Source organism: Impatiens glandulifera, chromosome 8 (genome assembly GCF_907164915.1).
Source record: "Impatiens glandulifera chromosome 8, dImpGla2.1, whole genome shotgun sequence".
Lineage (NCBI taxonomy): Eukaryota > Viridiplantae > Streptophyta > Magnoliopsida > Ericales > Balsaminaceae > Impatiens > Impatiens glandulifera.
The window spans coordinates 22,866,771-22,887,579 of NC_061869.1; the positions used below are offsets into that span (position 1 = coordinate 22,866,771).

A 20,809-nucleotide genomic window follows, 5' to 3' on the forward strand; every position below is an offset into this window, starting at 1 on the left:
AACCTGAGAAAAGCTATTGCTATTGTATTGAGAGAACAGAACAGAGAAGAGAGAGAAACAATGGCGGCGACGGTGAGTAGCGTTTGGTCCAAGCCAGGCGCCTGGGCACTTGAATCCGAAGAAAACGAAGCTGAACTTCTACGTCAATCCAAGGAAGAAGAACTCATCAACAAATCCGATACCGATCTAACCGATTTCCCTTCTCTATCTGCGGCCGCCGCAACCAAAACCAAGAAGAAGAAGCCTCAAACCATATCCTTAGGTGAGTTCACTAATTCCAAATATTCAAATCCCTCTCAAAGAGCCCCCACTTTCCAAGATCTCTCCTCTCTTCCTACCGGTCCACGAGAGCGGACTGCCGATGAACTTGATCGATCTAAACTCGGCGGCGGCTTCAGATCTTACGGTGGTGGTTATGACAGGAACCGTAACGCTGATGGAGATGATTCTTCCAATTCCAGATGGGGTTCCTCTAGGGTTTCGGATGAGTCGCGGCGCCAGGGTGGTTTTGGTAGGGATTCTAATAGCGAGTTTCAGTCATCTCGCGCTGATGATGTGGATGATTGGGGGGCGACGAAGAAGACTTTGGTTAATAATGGCCTTGAAAGAAGAGGGGATAGAGGTGGTGGTGGTGGGGGTTTCTTCGGTTCAGAGTCGAAAGCGGATGAATCTGACAATTGGGGGTCGAATAAGAGCTTTGTTCCCTCTGAGGGAGGACGGAGATTCGAAGGTCATAGAGAGAGGCGTGTTGTTGGTTTTGAGTCGAGTGGTGGTTCTGATTCGGATAATTGGGGGAAGAAGAAGGAAGATGAAGGACGCAAATTTGTTGCTGCTGTTGGGGCTTTTGATAGTCTTAGAGAAAGGAGAGGAGGTTTTGAATCTGGAGATTCAGAAACTTGGGGTAAAAAGAGGGAAGATGGAGTTGGAAGTGTGAGGCCGAAGTTGAATTTACAGCCAAGGTCACTTCCGGTGAATGATAACCAGCAGCAGAACAGTTCTGAAGTTCCAGCTGCGGCGAAACCCAAGGCATCGAATCCCTTTGGTGAGGCAAGGCCTAGAGAAGAAGTTTTGAAGGAAAAGGGGCAGGATTGGAAAGAGATGGATGAAAAGCTTGAGTCTTTGAAGTTGAAAGAGACTACTACTGATGTAAAGAGAAGCTTTTTTGAGAATGGGAATGAAAAGATTAACTTGTCTGAAGCAAAGACTGAAAGGAGCTGGAGGAAACCAGAATCTGATAATGCTATTCCTCAAGGGTTTGTGAACTAATTTTATCCCCTTTGATTGCTTTCTTTGTGTTTTTGGTTTTTGTTGATTTGGCATTACAAATACTATTGTGGATGTTGCAGGGTTGAGGAGAAGGGAAATGGCAATGGAGGGGAGGATGCTGATGGTGAAGTTGCTGTTGAGAATGTTGCTGCTGAGAATATTTGAAATGTAGGGTTGGTTGGTTCTTGATACTTTTTGCTTGTTTTTGTTGTCATTGAATTGAATTGGGAGGTTGAAATTTTGGTAGACATGTCAGTAGTGAGATTATTTAGGTAAAACTTTATTAATACTTTTGAATTGTGTGTTCTTAATTCTAATGAATTTTGTTTGTTATTATTTCATGCTTTTTCAGTTGTAGTTTTCTTAGCCATTCCAGTTCATACTTCTGAGTGTTTATACAATAAGAAACTTAAAGTTCTTAAAAGGCTTATAATGAATCCTTAGAGATCATTCAAACCAAATCAAATAAGCAAAGCAAGGAAATGTAAGTTATTTCCAACTGAAATTGTATGAATCCCACATGAACAAACTGATTTTGACCAATTTCTTTCATCATCACTTGTCATAAAATGACTTGTATTGCTCTTATTTCTTAATAAAATTCAATATTAATGAAGTCTCAAAAGAAATAAAAATCCTCCCATTTCTATGAATCATTATCCACAAGTGATTGACAATGGATCTTAATTTTGAATATCTTATCAAATACAGTATTTTATAAGGAACAGACATTGGCCATTTTATCAGCCATAATCTATATTATGCCTAGAAAGTTTGTTTCACCAGGCATTCAATCGAAATCTTTCATGTCCATGGATTCAAATTTGATTTATGGCTGCTGCTTTCCCTTACAAAATTGTCTTCTCAACACCTCCTCTAATTTCAGGAATACTAATGAGAATAGCCCTCCCCCTGCAAACAACAATTATGATCACTTTAGGCTTTGTCTGCTTATTTTCAAATAACCCAATATCATAAGTGGAAAAGCAAGAAAGGTAAGCAGTAGAAATTAGGCAGGACTCCAAAAGTGCCAGTTGAAAATGCAAAATATCTCCAAATTGTCGAGTCTACAATGAAAGAAGAAAGCTGAAAATGAGGTGAATTCAAGCTTAAGTTGAATGAGATCCCAAACAGGTGCTAGGTGGGTCTCATCTTCCCTAGAAGAAGCACAATTGTTCAGTTGTTATCGTTAAAAAATAACCCGAAAATCTCCTAATTTATCATATCATTCAATTCATCAACCAAAATACCCTTAGATTTATTGTTTTTTTCAATCAAGTAACCCTAAATAAACCTGATTTTCCATAACCTACATCAGGTGGAGTTATTGGAATCACCAAATTATCAAACAAGGCATAAAACACAAAGCCCATTTTCTTTTTCTTTCTTTTTTTTTTTACTTTGAAATTAGACAATTACAATTGTCGAATATTGTTTATTTCATAAATAAAACATTAACCTGTGGAAGGGATTGGTTGATGCTGCAAAGAACCTCTAACCAATAATGTACCTGGATTTTGCTGGAACACCTACACAAACACAGAAACATTTGATGAAACAAACTACAAAACATATGCAATTTTGGTTTGTTGTTTTACAAACACAATTACCAATATTACCGTGATACGGAAGGACATTTCGTTAGTAGGAAGCTCACAATCAGATTTTTCCATTTCTTGTCCATTTCTCAATACAAGATTATTGAACTGCTCAACAGAAGCAGTAACCTATGTCCATAGGTAAATAATGCATGCTCTTAAGTTGTGTTTCAAAAATAAATAAATTAAAAGTTGTGACAGGAGAATGTTACATTGACAGTAAATGTGGATAGATCAGATTTGCAAGATGCGACGCTACTACTGAAAAAAGATTCAACCATTTGCAACACATTTATCGCCCCATATTGTCTTTGAATCCCCTGCAATAGTAAATAACAGATTATGATTCGGTTAAAAAGAAAAGAAAGAGCTAATGAACAAGTTTCTTCCATAAATTTGACCTCAAGGGTGAAAGAGAGGACACTCTTTTCAGCAACATGAGATGAAATAATTTTCCGGGCAAAGGGCATAAATGACCAAGCAAGTCCCCATCGAGAAGTTCTCCCTTGTACAAATTCAGTTGTTTTCACTACAGAAACCCCAATTTCCCGAAGCTTTGCTAATAGAACCTTAAGGTTACATTTCTTCCCAACCATTGAAGTATACCATCTGCAACAAAGACATGGACAATCCAAATTCATCAACCGATAAAGTTTGTATTAATAGAGTCACAATACATCTATATGCCCACATGAAAACTCATTTGGATCCGGATTTAGATCCAGAAAGTGTTCAATTTCATACTATTTTCAAATGTGGATCTACATAAGTTCATGGAATGCAAAACATTACAAGTACCTAAACTGTTGTTTCAATTTGACACTGTCTTCAATGATGCGGCCAATAAAAGCCTGTTCGCCACCTGGACAAACCATCTCCTCAGTCGTCCCACCACAAGCAGTTTTCGGATTCAGTCCAGATTCCTCCATTGTCTCGAAAAACGGAGGGTTACACATACAAAAATCAAACGTTTCATCATCCGCGACAACGCCAACAAGTATGTTGGGGCCACGATAACTTTCACCCGCAAAACCCAACGAAGAACCTTCTTCAGAGATTAATGACGAAGACTGCGGGTGACTGGCATCATCTCCATCGGCTAACTTCACCTTCCTTATCTCAATTAACTTAGAAATTTGGGGATTGTTCTTCACATTTGCTTCTGCCCATTCTATTGCTACATCTGTCATATCTGTAATACAATTCAATCATTTGATCACTCATTAAAGAAGTATATACCAGGAAATAGTAACAAGAATGAATCAAAACCTGATCCTATGAAGCTCCATCCAAGAAGGGACGCACCAAGAAGTGGATAAATACAGTTAGCTCCAGTACCAATATCAAAACCTCTAACGAGTCCATCATCATTGTCTCTGAAATGGGTTTTCTCTATGATATCTGATGACAATAAATCCTCGATCCAATGGATGTAATTTGATCTGTTTGGAACAGTAGGACAGAGCTGCCCATCGGGAATCCACCTATAATATTGAAATGAAGATAAAACTAAAAGAACAAGACTTTAAGTAACGGGGAGAGTGATGATACATACCAGTTGAGGGCGTGATCGTGGAGAAGCAAAACCCTAGTGAGTTCTCTGGTGGCATTGAAATCGGTCCAGTCAATTCTAGGGCGACCGTCGCGAGAATAGAAGACGAAAGGTTCAAAGGAAGGGTAGAGAGAGGCTAATTGACGGAAGTCTGGCGGATTGTCGGAGTATTTGTTCCTTGGATGAATAGTCGGCCTCTCCGGTCTCTTCCTCTTCTTACCCGCCATTTTTGTTGTTGTTGAAGTTCAGAAGTAGAGCTTCGGATTCGGCCTTAAAGGTGTCCCTCCCATTGGCGGACTCAAATTAGCCCATATGGATTGATTGCTCACCCCTTTTCCTTTAAATTAACCTTAAATTTTCAAACCGGCCCAATTATTCTATGAAATTAGTTTTGAACATGATAATCAAAATAATGACCTTTCATCGTTAATGTATAAATAATTAGTTTTGTGAGCTATGTGTTTAATACTCTTGTGACCATATTTTTATCTCTCTTTTAATCTAATGACAACAAGAAATAGATATCTCAGCCTCAATGAGAGGTCCTAGATTTGAGCTTATCAGGCGGCAAATTCTACGCCTGGTTATTAAGTGTACTAGCATGTTGCACGAGCAATGATATAAAAATCGAGAAAAAAATTACGGTAAAAATGTGATAACATTTTTAATTTACTCTCACATATATATCCAAATTAACCACAACACTCGACCCGACAATCAAGACATTTTGAAAATTAAGCATCAATATATATATATATATATATATATATATATATATATATATATATATATATATATATATATATATATATATATATATATATATATATATATATATATATATATATATATATATATATATATATATATATATATATATATATATATATATATATATTAGTTAGTTAAAAAAATAGAACTTATACTAATAAGGACACTTTGAAAATTAAACATTATATAGATTAGTCAGTTAAAAGTTGAACTTATATCGTTAAAACGTCCAATGTTCATCAAATTTAGTATTGAATTTAAAATATAAAATCTTAATATTAGCCTAATTGGTTAAAAAATTATACTTGTTTTTGTTAGGTTGCGAGTTCAAAACACACCTATAACGTTTTTAATTTTATTTTTAACCGTTTTAAGTTTATGGGCGGGTCAACCCACAATCCGACCAAAGTATCCATTTAATCTTACATATATATATCCAAATTAACTACAAGCTTCCGACCCGGCATTCCGAACACTTTGAAGGGGTATGTGTTTAACCTTTGTGCCCATATTTTTTTTAAATGATTGTTGATTCAATGTTTTGTTACACATGGTTGGTTTACAATTTGATAATTTCTTTTTATCTTTTATTGATATTAATTTGTTTGATTAACTATCTAAGTGATTTACAAAAATCAATGTTTTTTTTTTCTAACTCTCTTATTTATATATTTGTAAGAATTTGTTTGTTTATCAAGAATAAAATTGTAGGTTATGTAAATAAATAAGAATATGACATGATGGAGATCAAACTCATGTTTGCTTGTTGTTAATATAGTGTGGATTTTTTTTTTTATATATTTTAGATCACTACAAAATTTCTTACTTACTCTTCAAAGCAAGACTTTATCATACAAATGGATGCATATCAACATTCATTTTTTTTTTCAATCCTAGAATAAAATTGTTACAACCAATACTTTGAATTGGATTTTGTTTTAACATAATACAAGATTTGTCATTTCTATTATTTTTATTCTTTGCGATTGATCGTCTCAACATAATATTAGATTTGTTAAATCTATTATTGTTTATTTTTTGTGGTTGTTCATGTGAACGTTTCTTAACGAGAATGTTTATAAACATATTTATCAACTAAATAATTTTATAAAGATGTCAATTCAAATATTTTGTGAGGAATTAAGTAATTGGGTAATTGGCTCACACAAGTTAGTCTTTCATAGTTAAAAATCTAATATATATATATATATATATATATATATATTTGAACATCAATATTTTCTCAATATCACAATTACAATTTTTCTAAATTATTATTTTTTTAAGTAAAAAGTGAGAGTGATTTTGTTTTCATTTGATATAAAATAGGTAAAAGTTGATGAAAAAAGTAGTTTTTTAATAAATTTTTATTTAAATTGCAAGTGTTTTTATTGATCAAGAAGAAAGATAGTAAGAAGATAAGATAGAGAGAAGATTAGAATTGATATTGTGTATATTATCGATAAACAATAGACATATATATATACATGAAATGGGAAAATGAAAAGTCTAAGACTATGAAAAGCTAAGAATATGAAAAGCTAGAAATACGAAAAGTTTTTAAATAATAAATGAGGAATTAATTATTTGGTTTAATATCCTCCCGCAAACGAAACGGAGTGGCACACACCGTGAGTTTGTCACGTAATAGAGCAAAACGGTTTGTCGCAAGTCCTTTGGTGAGTATATCTGCAATTTGATTATCAGTAGGTATGTACCGGATGGTGAGAGATTTTTGAGCAACACGTTCACGGACAAAGTGAAAATCAATCTCTATATGTTTTGTACGAGCATGGAAGACAGGATTGGCGGTGAGAAAGGCAGCACCAATATTATCACACCAGAGAGTGGGAGGTTGAATGAGAGAGACACGAAGTTCTTGTAGTAGAGATTGAAGCCAAATGAGTTCAGCAGTGGCATGGGCTAGAGCTCGGTATTCAGATTCTGTGCTAGATCGAGCAACAACCTGTTGTTTCTTGGAATTCCACGAGATAATATTATCACCCAAAAATATGCAATAACCTGTTGTAGAACGCCGGTCGTCAGGACAACCAGCCCAATCAGAGTCAGAAAAGGCAGAAAGTTCAATTGATGATGATGGACGAATAAGAAGTCCATGATGAGACGTGTTACGAAGATAACGAAGAATTCTTTTTACAGCAGTCCAATGAGTGGTAGTAGGTGACTGCATAAATTGACAAGCACGATTAACAGCAAATGAAATATCTGGTCGAGTATTAGTTAAATATTGTAAAGCTCCAACAGTACTGCGATAGAGAAATGGATCAGGGAGAATGTCACCATCATGTCGAGATAAGGATGACCCAGAAGATATTGGGGTATGAAGAGGTTTTGAGTCACTCATATTGGCTCGAAGGAGAATGTCTTTAATATATTTGGATTGAGATAGAAAAATACCAGAGGTAGAACGATGAACTTCAAAACCAAGAAAGTAGTGTAGTGGTCCCAAATCTTTGATGGGAAAAAGATTGTTGAGTTGAGAGATAATGGAGGAGATGTGAGAAGAGGAGTTGCTAGTAAAGATGATATCATCCACGTAAACAAGAAAAAATGATGTAGTATTGGGAGAGTGATGAATGAATAAAGATGTATCGTTTTTGGATTCATGAAAACCAAGGGAAAGAAGAGCAGTTTTCAGAGTAGTATGCCATTCACGAGGGGCTTGTTTGAGACCATAGAGGGCTTTGTGAAGTTTGCACACATGGTTAGGATAATCAGGATGAATAAAACCAGGCGGTTGAGACATAAACACTTCTTCCTTGAGAGTTCCGTGTAAAAAGGCATTGCTGACATCAAGTTGATGAATTGGCCATTGTTGAGTGACAGCAAGAGATAAGATAGTCCGGATAGTAGTATGTTTTACAACCGGGCTAAAAGTCTCTAGATAATCAATGCCTTCTTGTTGATGAAAACCTTTTGCAACTAACCGAGCTTTGTGTCGTTCAATGGAACCATCAGCTTTTTGTTTGACTTTAAAAATCCATTTGCACCCCACAATATTCTGAGAGGATTGAGGAACAAGAGTCCACGTCTTGTTTTGAATGAGGGCATTAAACTCATTTGCCATAGCAGAACGCCATTGGGGATCTTTGTTGGCAGCGGAAAAACATGTTGGTGGAGAGATGGAGATTGTGGCAAGATTTGCATTATGAAGAGCACGAGTTTTAGCACGTGTGATCATATGATGAGAAGAGCATTCCGGAGCATGAATGGCGGTGGAGAGCCCACGTGTATGAATGGGTGAGTTAGGTGAGTTGTCTAGTGAAGGTAGATTATTGGTGGTTGGTGATGGTGGGGGTTCATATGATGAGGAATTAGATGAGGTTGAGGGTTCATATGAAGAGGAATGAGATGATGATGGTGTTTCATTAATTGGTGAATTAGATAGGGTGATTTGGGGAGAAGTAGAAGTAGGTAATGGAGATGATGGGATGGTTGTTTGAGATGTGGGGATAGGTATATTTATGAATGATATTGGTGATGGTGGTTCAGATGGAGGATTGGTTTGGTTTGATAGAGTTGAAAAAGGGAATGTTTGCTCATCAAAAGTAACATGCCGTGAAATGTAGATACGGCCAGTAGGAATATGTAGACATCGATATCCTTTATGATCGGGACTGTAGCCAATAAACGTGCACCGAATGGATTTAAAGTCCATTTTGTGTTGATTGTATGGTCTCATTAGAGGATAACATGCACATCCGAAAACCTTCATAAATGCATAATCAGGTGTTCGTTTATACAAACATTCATATGGAGACTTATTCCTCAAGACGGGTGTAGGAAGTCGGTTGATGAGAAAAGCAGCAGTGAGACAAGCATCATCCCAATATTCATATGGCATGGATGATTGAGCTATTAATACTTGATATATCTCAGTTAGATGACGGATTTTCCGTTCAGCAACACCATTCTGTTCGCTTGTGTATGGACAAGAAAGACGATGTTGAATTCCATTGAGTTCAGTTAAGGATCCAAAATTACGGTATTCACCACCCCCGTCAGTTTGAAGTATTTTGATCTTCTTGTTGAACTGATTTTCTACCAAAGCTTTGAATTTCGTAAATGTAATTAAAACATCGGATTTCTTTTGGATGGGATAAACCCATGTGAAGCGGCTAAAGTCATCAACAAAATGAACAAAGTAGCGGCAACCTGAGTTTGAAAAAACCGGAGATGGACCCCATACATCAGAATAAATTAAATCAAGTGGAGCATTAGTTCGTGACGATGAGACATTGAAAGGCAATTTATGTGCTTTCCCTAACTGACAAGCTTCACAAAATGGAACATTTTTATTTCCAATTATTGGTAACATGAAATGTGAAATAAGAAATGATGTGGTTGAAGCTGATGGATGCCCCAAACGATGATGCCATGTTGTAGCTGATGATCGGGTGCCAATAAGAGCTTGTTTATTTGTAGGTGCCGGAGAAAGATAATATAGCCCGTCTTTAAGTTTGCCCCGAAGTACCTCTATCTTCGTATTGCGGTCCTTTACCGAACAATATGATGGATGAAATTCAAAGAAGACGTTATTATCGGCAGTAAAACGAGCAATGCTCAAAAGATTTTTCGATATGTGAGGTACATGCAAAATATTTCGTAAATGTAGTGGTTTTGGCACAGAATTAATCTTGGAGTTGCCAATATTAGAAATTGACAAAGACTCACCATTACCAACAATTATTTTTTCATTACCTTGATAAGGAGAATGAGTATGAAGGTTTTCCAGATCAGAAGTAATATGATCTGATGCACCCGAATCGGCGTACCAAGCGGGGTCGGAGATAACCGTTGTTGATGTCATCATTGCTGTATGAGGATTACTAGGCATAAAATTCTGATCAAATCGACGACGACAATTGGTGACTGAATGCCCAAAAATGTTACATAATTGACATTGTATATGAGCACGACAATTGTTGGAAGTGTGACCAGTTTTATCACATGTATTGCATTTTGGTCTATTATTTCCTGCGTTACGATTTTCAAAATTTTGACGATTCCCAGAAAAATTATTGTGTCCATTATAGGACTGTTTGCTAGGCCCATTATAACCATTGTTGGACCTATTATTTTTCAGCCCAATCATGCTTGACCTATCAACGCCAGACCCAAGAATGCTTTGTTCGTTAGATCCACCATGTCCATTAGAAGAGGAATATTGATGGTTTCTGAAAGAAGATGAAAAGCCTCGTGATTGCCCTTTCGAGTTCCATCCGCGACTGTTTTCTTTAATAACAACATTCGCTGATCTATTTGAGACGTTAGAATGAGAGAGTTCGAGACGTTGTTCTTGATTTAGAAGAAGCCCCGTGAGATCTTCAATGCTCACTGGTTCAACTCGTGTTGTTACAGCAACAACAAGGGAATCATATTCAGGGCCGAGGCCACTAAGAACGTAGGTAAGGAGATCCAAATCAGAGACTTTTTCGCCGATAGAGGCAAGTGAATCGGCAATAGATTTTACAGATTGCAGATAATCAGTCATACTTTTTGTTCCTTTCTTTTGAGTTTGAATAAGAAGTCGTAACTGAACTAACCGTGCCTTAGATTGAGTTGCAAACATTTTCTCCAAGGCCGTCCATAGTCGAAATGACGTTTCACAAGCATCACCAACAACTTGAGCCAATATAGGTTCGGTGAGGGTGGAGAGAAGCCAACTTATGATACGTTGATCTTGTTCTTCCCATGATTCGAAAGCAGGATTGACGATCATGACTGCTTCTGAAGTTTCTTCTGCCGGAGCAAGAGTTGGGCTCGGGGCAAGAAGAGTTCCGTTGACATAAGAAAAAAGACGATTCCCCTTTAAAACGGGAATAACTTGAGATCGCCAGAGTACGAAATTTTGTTGATTCAGTTTCACAGAAATAGGCTGGAGGAAAGAAGAAGCTAATAGAGGAATATTTTTACTCTCAGCCATTACTTAGGATCGAAAAAGAAATTAATCAGAAGCTCTGATACCAAGAAGAAAGATAGTAAGAAGATAAGATAGAGAGAAGATTAGAATTGATATTGTGTATATTATCGATAAACAATAGACATATATATATACATGAAATGGGAAAATGAAAAGTCTAAGACTATGAAAAGCTAAGAATATGAAAAGCTAGAAATACGAAAAGTTTTTAAATAATAAATGAGGAATTAATTATTTGGTTTAATAGATCAAGTTTTTATTAATAAACATGATTAATTTTGATAATTTAAAAAAAATGAAAAATGTGTTGTGACAAATAAGCTGTTTCAATGATGGGGAAGCTATCTTTGGCGAGAAGAATCAAAGAGTTGTTGATGGAGGAAAAATTTAAGGTGAACATGTAGGAATGTGAACTATCAAATAGAAATGGGCTGGATATAATAAAGCTAATGATTGAGATATGTCAAGGAATGAGATTGCAAACCTCACAGGAATGAGAAATCAAATTCGGAAGTATCTTTTCCAAGCCGAAAGACAAAGACAAGAGCTGGTTATGGAAAAGGAGAGAAGTGAACAATTGAGAATTCAGTTCAATGTTCATTATCTAAAGAGTTGGAGTAACTTCAGTAAAGAAGAGTATGAAAATGTGGTAGCCTGGTCAGTTGATGCTATTAGGAAATGTTGTAAATGTGCCATGACTCAAGTCTATACCATTAGAAGAAATGCAAACCAAACCTGAAAGAATAATAAGGTGTGGATGAAAAATGATGAAGCTGAATTTGAAAAAAGTAAGCTAAGATGGACAATAGTCTCCTTGGTGTTAAAATATTAGATCATCCGCTGGAAATTGAAGATCAATGTGTGCAAGTTAATTTGGGAAAGTGTGGTCGTGGTATATTTCACGAGTAACATTAAGATAGCGCGCATTTCTAGTGGTTAAAATTGCCCTCCTTAGGCAATGGGAAAAGAAGGGGCTTGAGAGGCTTATGATTAATGATGCTGGCTACTATTTTCTCACTTTCAGAAATGGTAATGACATTAATAGAGTTATATCCACATATTTCATATTCATATCCAATAATTGCTTCAAGGTTAGTAAATGGGAGGAAAGGCATATGGATTTAACTTGTAAGTCAAAGAAGCCAAGCAGGTTTGGATTAGACTTCAAAACGTACCACTTTATCTGTGTAATGCTACTTCACTCAGTTACATTGCTAGTATGATTGAGAAGCCTTTGAGACTTGATCTAGTAATGGTGAACTATGAAAAGACATCAGTTGCTAGGATTTGTGTTCAAGTCAATCCATTAAATATACTGCCTGATTGCATTGACTTAAAGGATAGGAAAGGAAAATTTCTAATAGTTATTTCTTATGAGTAAAGAATTGAAAATGTGAGAAATGTAACACATTTTCTCACCTGACAGAGAATTGCACCAAGAGAGTAGCTGTTGGCAAGGTTTTGAAAATCGTTTCAGTCATCAACCCGATTTTTTGGTGTACTTCGGTCCGACCAGTTCAACCGATTAAACCACTGGTTGAACAAGATTTTTTTTCTTTTTTATTAAAAATAAATTTAAATATATTAATACATAAATTATAGATATAAATTAGTTAGGCATATAAAAAATAATCAAATAAATACTAATTGAATTTAATAATTGTCAATTAAATTTATATTATACCAAATATTCATAATAAATAATTAACCTATATTAAAGATTTGAAAAATAGTTATAAATAATTAATAATTAATAATTAATAAATTGAAGCCAATAATTAATCTTGTTCAGTTTGTCGATTTTCAGGTTAGAGAAACAGTAAGATGTTACTAACAGTAAGATTTTCAGGTTGGAGAAACATGATTTGCATCTGGACAACCACACACACTCCTCTCTTGCGGGGAATGCCATTTTTCAGTCTTTTCAACTTAAAACATGATCTATCATCTAGATTACTAAATTAAAGCAATCAACAGTCAATAAACAGTAAGAAAATTAACAAATCCCACACATTTTATTGAAGAACCCTAATTATACAATACCTAAATTAAAAAACCCTAATTGAAGAATCCTAATTCTTAGCACGTATTCTCTTCTAATCCCAAACACATCAATCCTATATTGATTTGCTTGCTGCTCATAAATGATAAACCAACACATTATCGGAAATACTACGAAAATTGATAAACTTACCGATGAGTTCCAGCTGAAGAACAACCATAAATTTGACGAACAACCGTAGATCTGAAGAACAACCGAAGATATAAAGAATAGTCGTGATATGAAGAAAACCGTCTTTCTTCTTTCATCTTCAAGCTTCTCTTTCATGAGTTTCGTCTTCAAACTTCTCTTTCGTCTTGAGATTCTGTTTCTAAAATGAAATAAAGAGAGTGTATGTTTACTATAAAAGCAAAAGTAATAAAAGAAATAATTAAATAATATTATAATAATAGTTTATATAATTACCTTTCCAACCGAAAAAAATCGATTTGTTTTTCTGGTTAAACCGGACGGTCGGATCGGATTTTGACCGGTTCGAAAGGTGACCATTTTGAAGACAAAATTTGGACCGCTCAATAAACCGTTTCGCGGTAGGACCGGTTGAACCGCCGGTCGAACCACGTATTTTAAAACCTTGGCTGTTGGTAAAAGGTCAAAATAGGAAAGAGTAGCTGCTGGTAAACTCGAGGTCAAAATAGGAAAGAGTAGCTGCTGGTAAACTCGAGGTCAAAATAGAAAAGGATGATGACTTGTGTGAATCAAATAATGGAAGTAGGGAGCCGACGCATGATAATGAGGCTGATAAGAGCAAGGAAATGAGGAAGGAAGTTATTGGAAATACTGCAACAAAGGTGAGAAGGGTAGAGCATACTATTGCGATTATTGAGGATAAGGGAGGGTCTATTGTGTTGGTTGATGAAAAAAGGCAAAATGATGGAGAGAAGAAGAGTTTGAATAAAAAATCTTAGAATGTTTTAGGATGTAAGTAGGGAAAGAATAGTAATCTTGTGCTAGAATTAAAGGATAATAACGAGGTTAATGAAGCATATGTTGAAGTGGATCCAGATACAACTGATCCGGCCATAGATGACAACTTGTATGATTTAAAGTCATTTCCATGTAGGATAGATATGTAGGACAAATGTGGCAAAAAAATCGATAATGGGATGGATACATGTGAAACTGATCTAAAAACAAATAAAAGTCGAGTGCAAAATACATACTCCTCGTCAAGTGAAACAATTCAATCTTATGACAAGAATGAGGCACTAAGTGTATGCGGTGAATCAATTTGGCCTAAATCAGAAAGGTCAAGAAAATGTGCAAAGAAAAAAATGAATAAGGACAAAAGTGAGGATAATGACAGGGAGTCAAATGCTTATTCCCATTAATATGAATATTGTTACATGGAATATAAGGGGTTCAATGACCCATTAAAGAGAAAGGAAACTAGGAATATTATTGAAAAGCACAAGATTGTCATTATTGGTATTTTGGAAACTAAAGTAAAGCTCAAAAAAGTTGATTGAATCAGTTCTATTTGCTTTGGTGGATGTTGAAATTTAATTAATAATTCAAACTCAATAACATACGGGATATGGTTAGGATGAGATTCAATTCTTGCGGAGGTTAAGAAGATGTATTCAGATGATCATGTTGTAATGGTTGAAGTCACATGTAAGAAGACGTTCAGAAAATTTCAGATTGGTGTGGTCTATGGCAAAAACTATGAACATGAACATAAACAACTTTGGGGAAGTCTTGGGAGATGGATTGATAGTAGTATGACATGTGCCACAATGGGGGTTTTAATGTTACGAGATATGTTCATGAAAGAATACTAGAAATTGAAATTATGCCAGGAATGATTGATTTCAACGAGTGTATCAGGGATATCGGATGTATTGAGCAAACTAATTTAGGTATCATGGTCATCAACACGTGGAAATAAGCAAACAAAGAAAAGTCAGATTAATTGAGGATTAATTAAAGAAGAACGGGCTATTCAATTTTCAATCACTCATGTTCAAGTTCTTAGTTTAAGGATATCTAATCACTGTGCAATTGAACTCTTCTGGGAGAAGGAAAAGAGAATGAAAAGACCATTCAAGTTTTTTAATTTATGATGGAAAGTGATGAATTCAGAGTTATGTTGGATGATGTTTGGTCAAAGCAAGTTGAGTGAATGTGTATGTTCCAGGTTAGTGAAAAACTAAGAATGTTTAAAAGGCGACTCCAAAGATTGGATAACAAGAAGTTCAACAATATCTCGAGTAGAGTTGCTGAAGCTAGGACCAAGCTTGAGAATATACAAAGTCAATTATTGGGAAGTGAAGAATCAAAAAGACTAAGAGCTGAAGAAATCAACATTAGATTGCTTTCAGTCACTTAATATGCATGAAGAGATCTTTATGAAACAAAAGATGAGGTAAAACGAGCTGTCCTAGGAATAAAAACACTACCTTCTTCTACGGGAATTGTTTGTTAAGGAATCTCAAGAACAGTGTGTACAGAATTAAGAATAGAAATGGTATGATCGCTCAAGGGCAAGAACAAGTTCATGATGAAGCCATTAGCTATTATCGGGAACTCGTTGGAACAAGTAAAGAGGTTACTAATTTATTTGCTATATTTCGTCAGATTTTCATAAGAGGGTCACGGAGGAGGAAAGTAAAACACTTATTGAGGTTGTTACTAATACCTAGAACAATCAACATTCAAACCTAGACGATCCTTATCCCATAATATTCTTCTTATGCGGGATCTATTAAAAGGTCATGGTAGAAAGAATATATTGCCTATGATAGCTTTTAAGATTGACATACGGAAAGCCTTTGACTCAATTAGATGGGACACTATTCATGAGTTATTAGTTATTTACGGATTTACTTACATTGTTACTAACTAAATTTTGTAATGCATCTCTACTACCCACTTTATCATTTGTGTGAATGCATCCATATTGAATACTTTAAAGGTGAAAATAGTGTGAGGTAAGGGGATCCTCTCTCTTCATACATGTTTATCCCCATCATGGAGATCCTAAATTGCGTCTTTAAGAAGCTTCTTAGGAATCAACCATACATCCACCATCCATATTGTAGGGAGGAGGATATTACCCATTTATGTTTTACTGATGATCTCTTCATCGTGACACATGCTGATGTTGACTCCATTACTACAATTAAGGATGCATTGACATTATTTTCTAGTGTCACATGTTTATTCATTAATGAGAAAAAAATCTTGCGTTCTATGGCAGAGTTAAGGAGGAGACAAAGATGAAAATCTTTAACATTCTTGGCATAAAGGAAGACATATTACCGATTTGATACCTTGGAATCCCATTAACGTCAAAATAACTTAAAGTATCTCATTGTAAGCCACTCATTAAGAAGGTGACGAATTCTATTATAGGCTGAGCTACAAGAAGGCTATCTTATGCGGGTCAAATTGAGTTGGTAACAAAGGTCACCATGGTCACTATTGGGTTTTGGGAACAATAGATGATTCTTTCAAAATAAGTTATGAAAGAGCTCAATCAAATTATGAGAAACTTTATTTGGGGAAGTCAAGAACGAGGAGAAAAGAAGGTTAAATGATAGGATGTGTGTAAACCAAAGGAGGAAGGAAGCATTGGCATACAAGATTGCGTGTAATGGAATAAGAAAATAACGTATATGCATTTTTGGGCAATTGCAAAGAAACATAACTCATTATGGGTGAAATTGGTGTATTCGAAATTTATGAAGCGAGAAATGAGTAATTGAACGTGCAAGGTCAAAGAAGATATGACTTGGTCGTTAAGAAAATTTTGAAACTCAAGGAAAGCGCTTTGATGCTCATTGAAATACAGATTGGTGATGGAAGAAGAACCCTGTTTTAACATGATATTTGGTTCGAAAATCAGCCAATTGTTCTTAGAAAGGAGTTTGAGCTAACTCAAATAAGGAGATACTTTCATATGGCTATGTTACGTGATATTAAAGACGGGGATGAAATGCTCTTATAAGGTGAATACTAGAAGGTAGAAGGATCATTGATTTTATTCAAAATCTACAATTTCATGATCGAAGGTGTACGCGTTTAAATTCGCTCACTCCACGTACCTAAGAAAAAATGTTTTCTTGTTACACGAGATCTTCTCTCCATTTTCATCCTAAGCGTCTACTAATTTTAGAGTGCACATAACTTCTTGTATTCTAGGGAATGAAAGATCTAATCCTACGATAGATTTATCAATTCGAATGCTCCATCTTTAAGAGTGTTTTGTGCGATCCGATGTTGGTCGGTCTCATGTCTTACCTTTCACTTTGAGTGCTCCTCCCATAGAGGGGACACATAGAAGGACTTCAAATGGTAAACACGACCCATGCACTTTTAGAAAAAGGTTTGTTCTATGAAATCTATGCTATAGAACCTCGTGTCTTACCTTTCTCCCGAATCTCGCAAAAAGTAGATAGGAGAACTATACATATAGAATGTTTTCTTATCTGTTTGAGATGAGTAATTAACCAAAGTGAAATTCTATATCATAGATCTTTGCATGCTTGGCCCGTATATATTCCAGATTAGTACGTGTTCAAAAGGTCATAATCCGATTGACTTTAAGAGTCGCCACTTTAGCTTACTTCATAAAGAAACTAAATAAAGAAAACAAAGTATTCACGGATGAAGGGTCCGGTGCATGGTTACTCATGGTGAAAGGGCCACAACAGTTATGTCCTATGCGCCTATCTTGTGTGATAGTCTCTACTCCTATGTAGTTGGTCATTTTTTTGTGAAGGTACATTACACAATTGCATTCTAAGTTCAGAATTCTTTTCCTTGTGAATGCCCTAACATTATCTCTAATCTAGAAGGAGTAATCCTAACTCTTGATTATATTCCAATGAAGGCACCAAGACATTATAATTCTTGAATGTCTATTTCTCGTGTCTTAAGTCTATTTAATAGGATATTCTATTCTTAGTCCAAATTTGATTTTGGACTCTCGTTAGATATTCCTAGACTTAAAGAATATGAAATGGATCCTCGAATGCGCTCCTTTAACACACATGTGAACCACAATGTGAACTCTCACATTTGTCAATTTGCTTGAATGTTTACTTGTTGGTAGACTGAATCCTTGCACACGAAGCACTTTACTAGTTCACAGGAATGTGGATTAAAGAAATGAATAGGAGAATTGGATTCCCGAAGTATGCAACAACTGAAATCGAGAATTTTCCCAAAAGATATGGAAAACCTCAAGAGTTTTTGTGCATGTCGAACATATTTTTAGAAATACTTTGCTCTCGATTAAAAAACTTTTCGAGGTTACGAGACACCCATTATGACTCCGATAAAATGAGCTTTATTCCGAAAGTATTCCGAAAATTCTGAAAATTTCTAGGGAGGTCAAAAATATTTTTATGAACCTACTACGAAAATTTCATAATTTTTCGGGCTATGGAGCTCCCAAAATGAGCGTTCCAAAGTAATTCATTTTTCAAACGGGCCCCAAAAATTATGGAAAATATTATTTTTGTTGAAAATAATATTTTAAACCATCCCTGAATTTTTTTGAATTTTTACAAATTGTTTGAAGGCTCCAATTAGAAGAACAATATTGTTTGACATTAAAGGAATCCAAACAAGCCTTAAGGAATTTCCCAAAAGTTGGAAATTGAAACTTTATATCCAAAATTGGAGAATATAAAGTTGGAGGGCCGAATTGGACGTTGACAAAAGTCTAGGGGTCAAATGAATTCGAATTCTGAAAAAATAATTCTATTTTAGAAGTTTGGGGTTGAAATTGGACAAAGCTGGAAGTTTAGGGGCTTAATTCATTCTTATTGAAGAATTAATTCTAGAGTTTAACTTCCTAGGAAAATTTAAACTAATGGAAATTCTAGAATACAGACGACAGTTACCGTATGTAACTTCCCCTCTTCGACGACACAATAACTTCTCAATAATCATAGGAGCCTTCCTTGTCCTTCAGAGATCCGAATGCACCAATGCCACGCCGAAGAAGTCGTCTGAAACGTCGCTAAAGAATTGGTCGACAATTCTTCCTATAGCGACCAATATTTGAAGATTCCGACGAAGAAGAATTCAAGAAACGAGGCTAGTCTCGACCTAGCCTCTTCCTAAGATTATGACTCCATTACATAGGACTCTAGCAGCTAGGTTTACCAATCAATCAAACAACAATTCAAATACACATTCATCAACTTAAATTCAAACATAATTTAAATTAAACAAATTGTATTTGGCTCAACGTCGACGTCGATTTTTTCAAAACCGACGTCTAACATGTATTACAACGAAATGAGAACAAGGAAGCTTACTTGAAGCAAACAAAAATAAAATAGAATGGAAGTTGAAGACGATCTCACTTGAATCAAACCTCGCCGGAATCGCTTTCCATGTGTTCTTCTTTTGGTAGCTTCCTCTCCAAGCCTCTCTTTAACTTCTCAAGTGTGAAATTTTAGCAAATGAATAAACCTCATTCAATTGAATGAGTTAAATCCTATATATACCCTTTAGGTAAAGGGCAACTTAGGAATAGGAATTTAGAAAAACCGACAACTTCTACTAACCGATTTTAATTCTTTCACAACTGTGCTTGGACTTATTTTTCTCTTGTAGATAACCGATCGAGCAACACTTTAGGCTTTAGTTTCAGCCGAATGGCTAAGTGTAGACCGGGTTAAGAATTTTTTATGTTAGGACTTTTTCGGTTTTGGTTTTCTGTTCATTTAGATCAACTAAAACTTTAAACAACCGTTACTTTTAACTCATACTACCATTGAGGCTGAGCCAATATGCATTGGAAATGTGAGATTGTTAGATTCCACTTTATTGTTGAAAGAAATCTTCAAGACTGGCCGCCAGTCAATGCAATTCTCAATGGAACACCATGAGTCCTGAAGTGGGTAACTTGTCTTACGGAAGACCTCATGTGGGATGTAGGTCGAACTATGAGCGCTACTTAGTATAAAATGAAAGTAATTCAAAGATATTTCAAATGATATCTTGTTTGCTCAAAATGGTTGAGCTAAACAAAAGATATTAATTTTTAAAGTCACCCCATGCTCTAGTTCGCTCCTAGAACAAAGTGGGTGAGCTTGTATCGATTTGTCGGGCTAAATTGACTGTCTTAACCATTAAATGGAGACACGGTACTAGTTCCATTCGAACGGGATGCATTTTATATTTCCAACCATACGTCTCAATCCAAAACTAAGCCATGTAGCATTAGTTATGAATTAAACACCAAACGCATGTTCAGTTTGATCATGTCTTGGTCGCATCGTTTTCAACTGCCGATTTGGAGGGGTTAAGTGTGTCGACGTTATTCTGGTACAAATAAATATGGTATAAGACTCTCACAGCCTTCCAAAACATCCAAGAACACCTAAATCCATTGAGTATAGCGTCTTGTGATTTTTTTTAAGTTGGAGCTCCTCCCATAATTTCTTTAGTGGAAAACAACCCAAAATCCATGATTTTGGCCGGTTTTCAAATGAACCACTCGCCTGACGTCAACATGATGCCAGCTTGCGCGTTTTTGAATCCTTTTGGGTGCGAAGCCTGGCGCGTTGACCTTCATTAACTCACTTTCGACTCGCCCATTTAGACTCGGTTTTGACATTTTTACCATTTTGAAGATCTTTTGCACAAAATTA

The 20,809-nt window shown here is 35.6% G+C and overlaps 2 protein-coding genes across 2 annotated transcripts; one reads left to right on the plus strand and one right to left on the minus strand.

Moving 5' to 3' along the window:
• LOC124911729 (eukaryotic translation initiation factor 4B3-like) lies at positions 1–1,602 on the plus strand. Its single transcript, XM_047452237.1, has 2 exons — positions 1–1,253; positions 1,347–1,602. The coding sequence occupies exons 1-2, from the start codon at positions 61–63 to the stop codon at positions 1,429–1,431; spliced, it is 1,278 nt and encodes a 425-aa protein (XP_047308193.1). The 5' UTR covers positions 1–60; the 3' UTR covers positions 1,432–1,602.
• A 157-nt stretch (positions 1,603–1,759) lies between these two features.
• Positions 1,760–4,672, minus strand: LOC124911728 (U6 small nuclear RNA (adenine-(43)-N(6))-methyltransferase). The gene is made up of 8 exons (XM_047452236.1): positions 4,420–4,672; positions 4,134–4,348; positions 3,663–4,056; positions 3,266–3,473; positions 3,077–3,184; positions 2,886–2,993; positions 2,726–2,795; positions 1,760–2,178 (listed from the first exon to the last, which is right to left on the minus strand). The coding sequence occupies exons 1-8, from the start codon at positions 4,641–4,643 to the stop codon at positions 2,096–2,098; spliced, it is 1,410 nt and encodes a 469-aa protein (XP_047308192.1). The 5' UTR covers positions 4,644–4,672; the 3' UTR covers positions 1,760–2,095.
• Between the last annotated feature and the right edge of the window lie 16,137 nt (positions 4,673–20,809).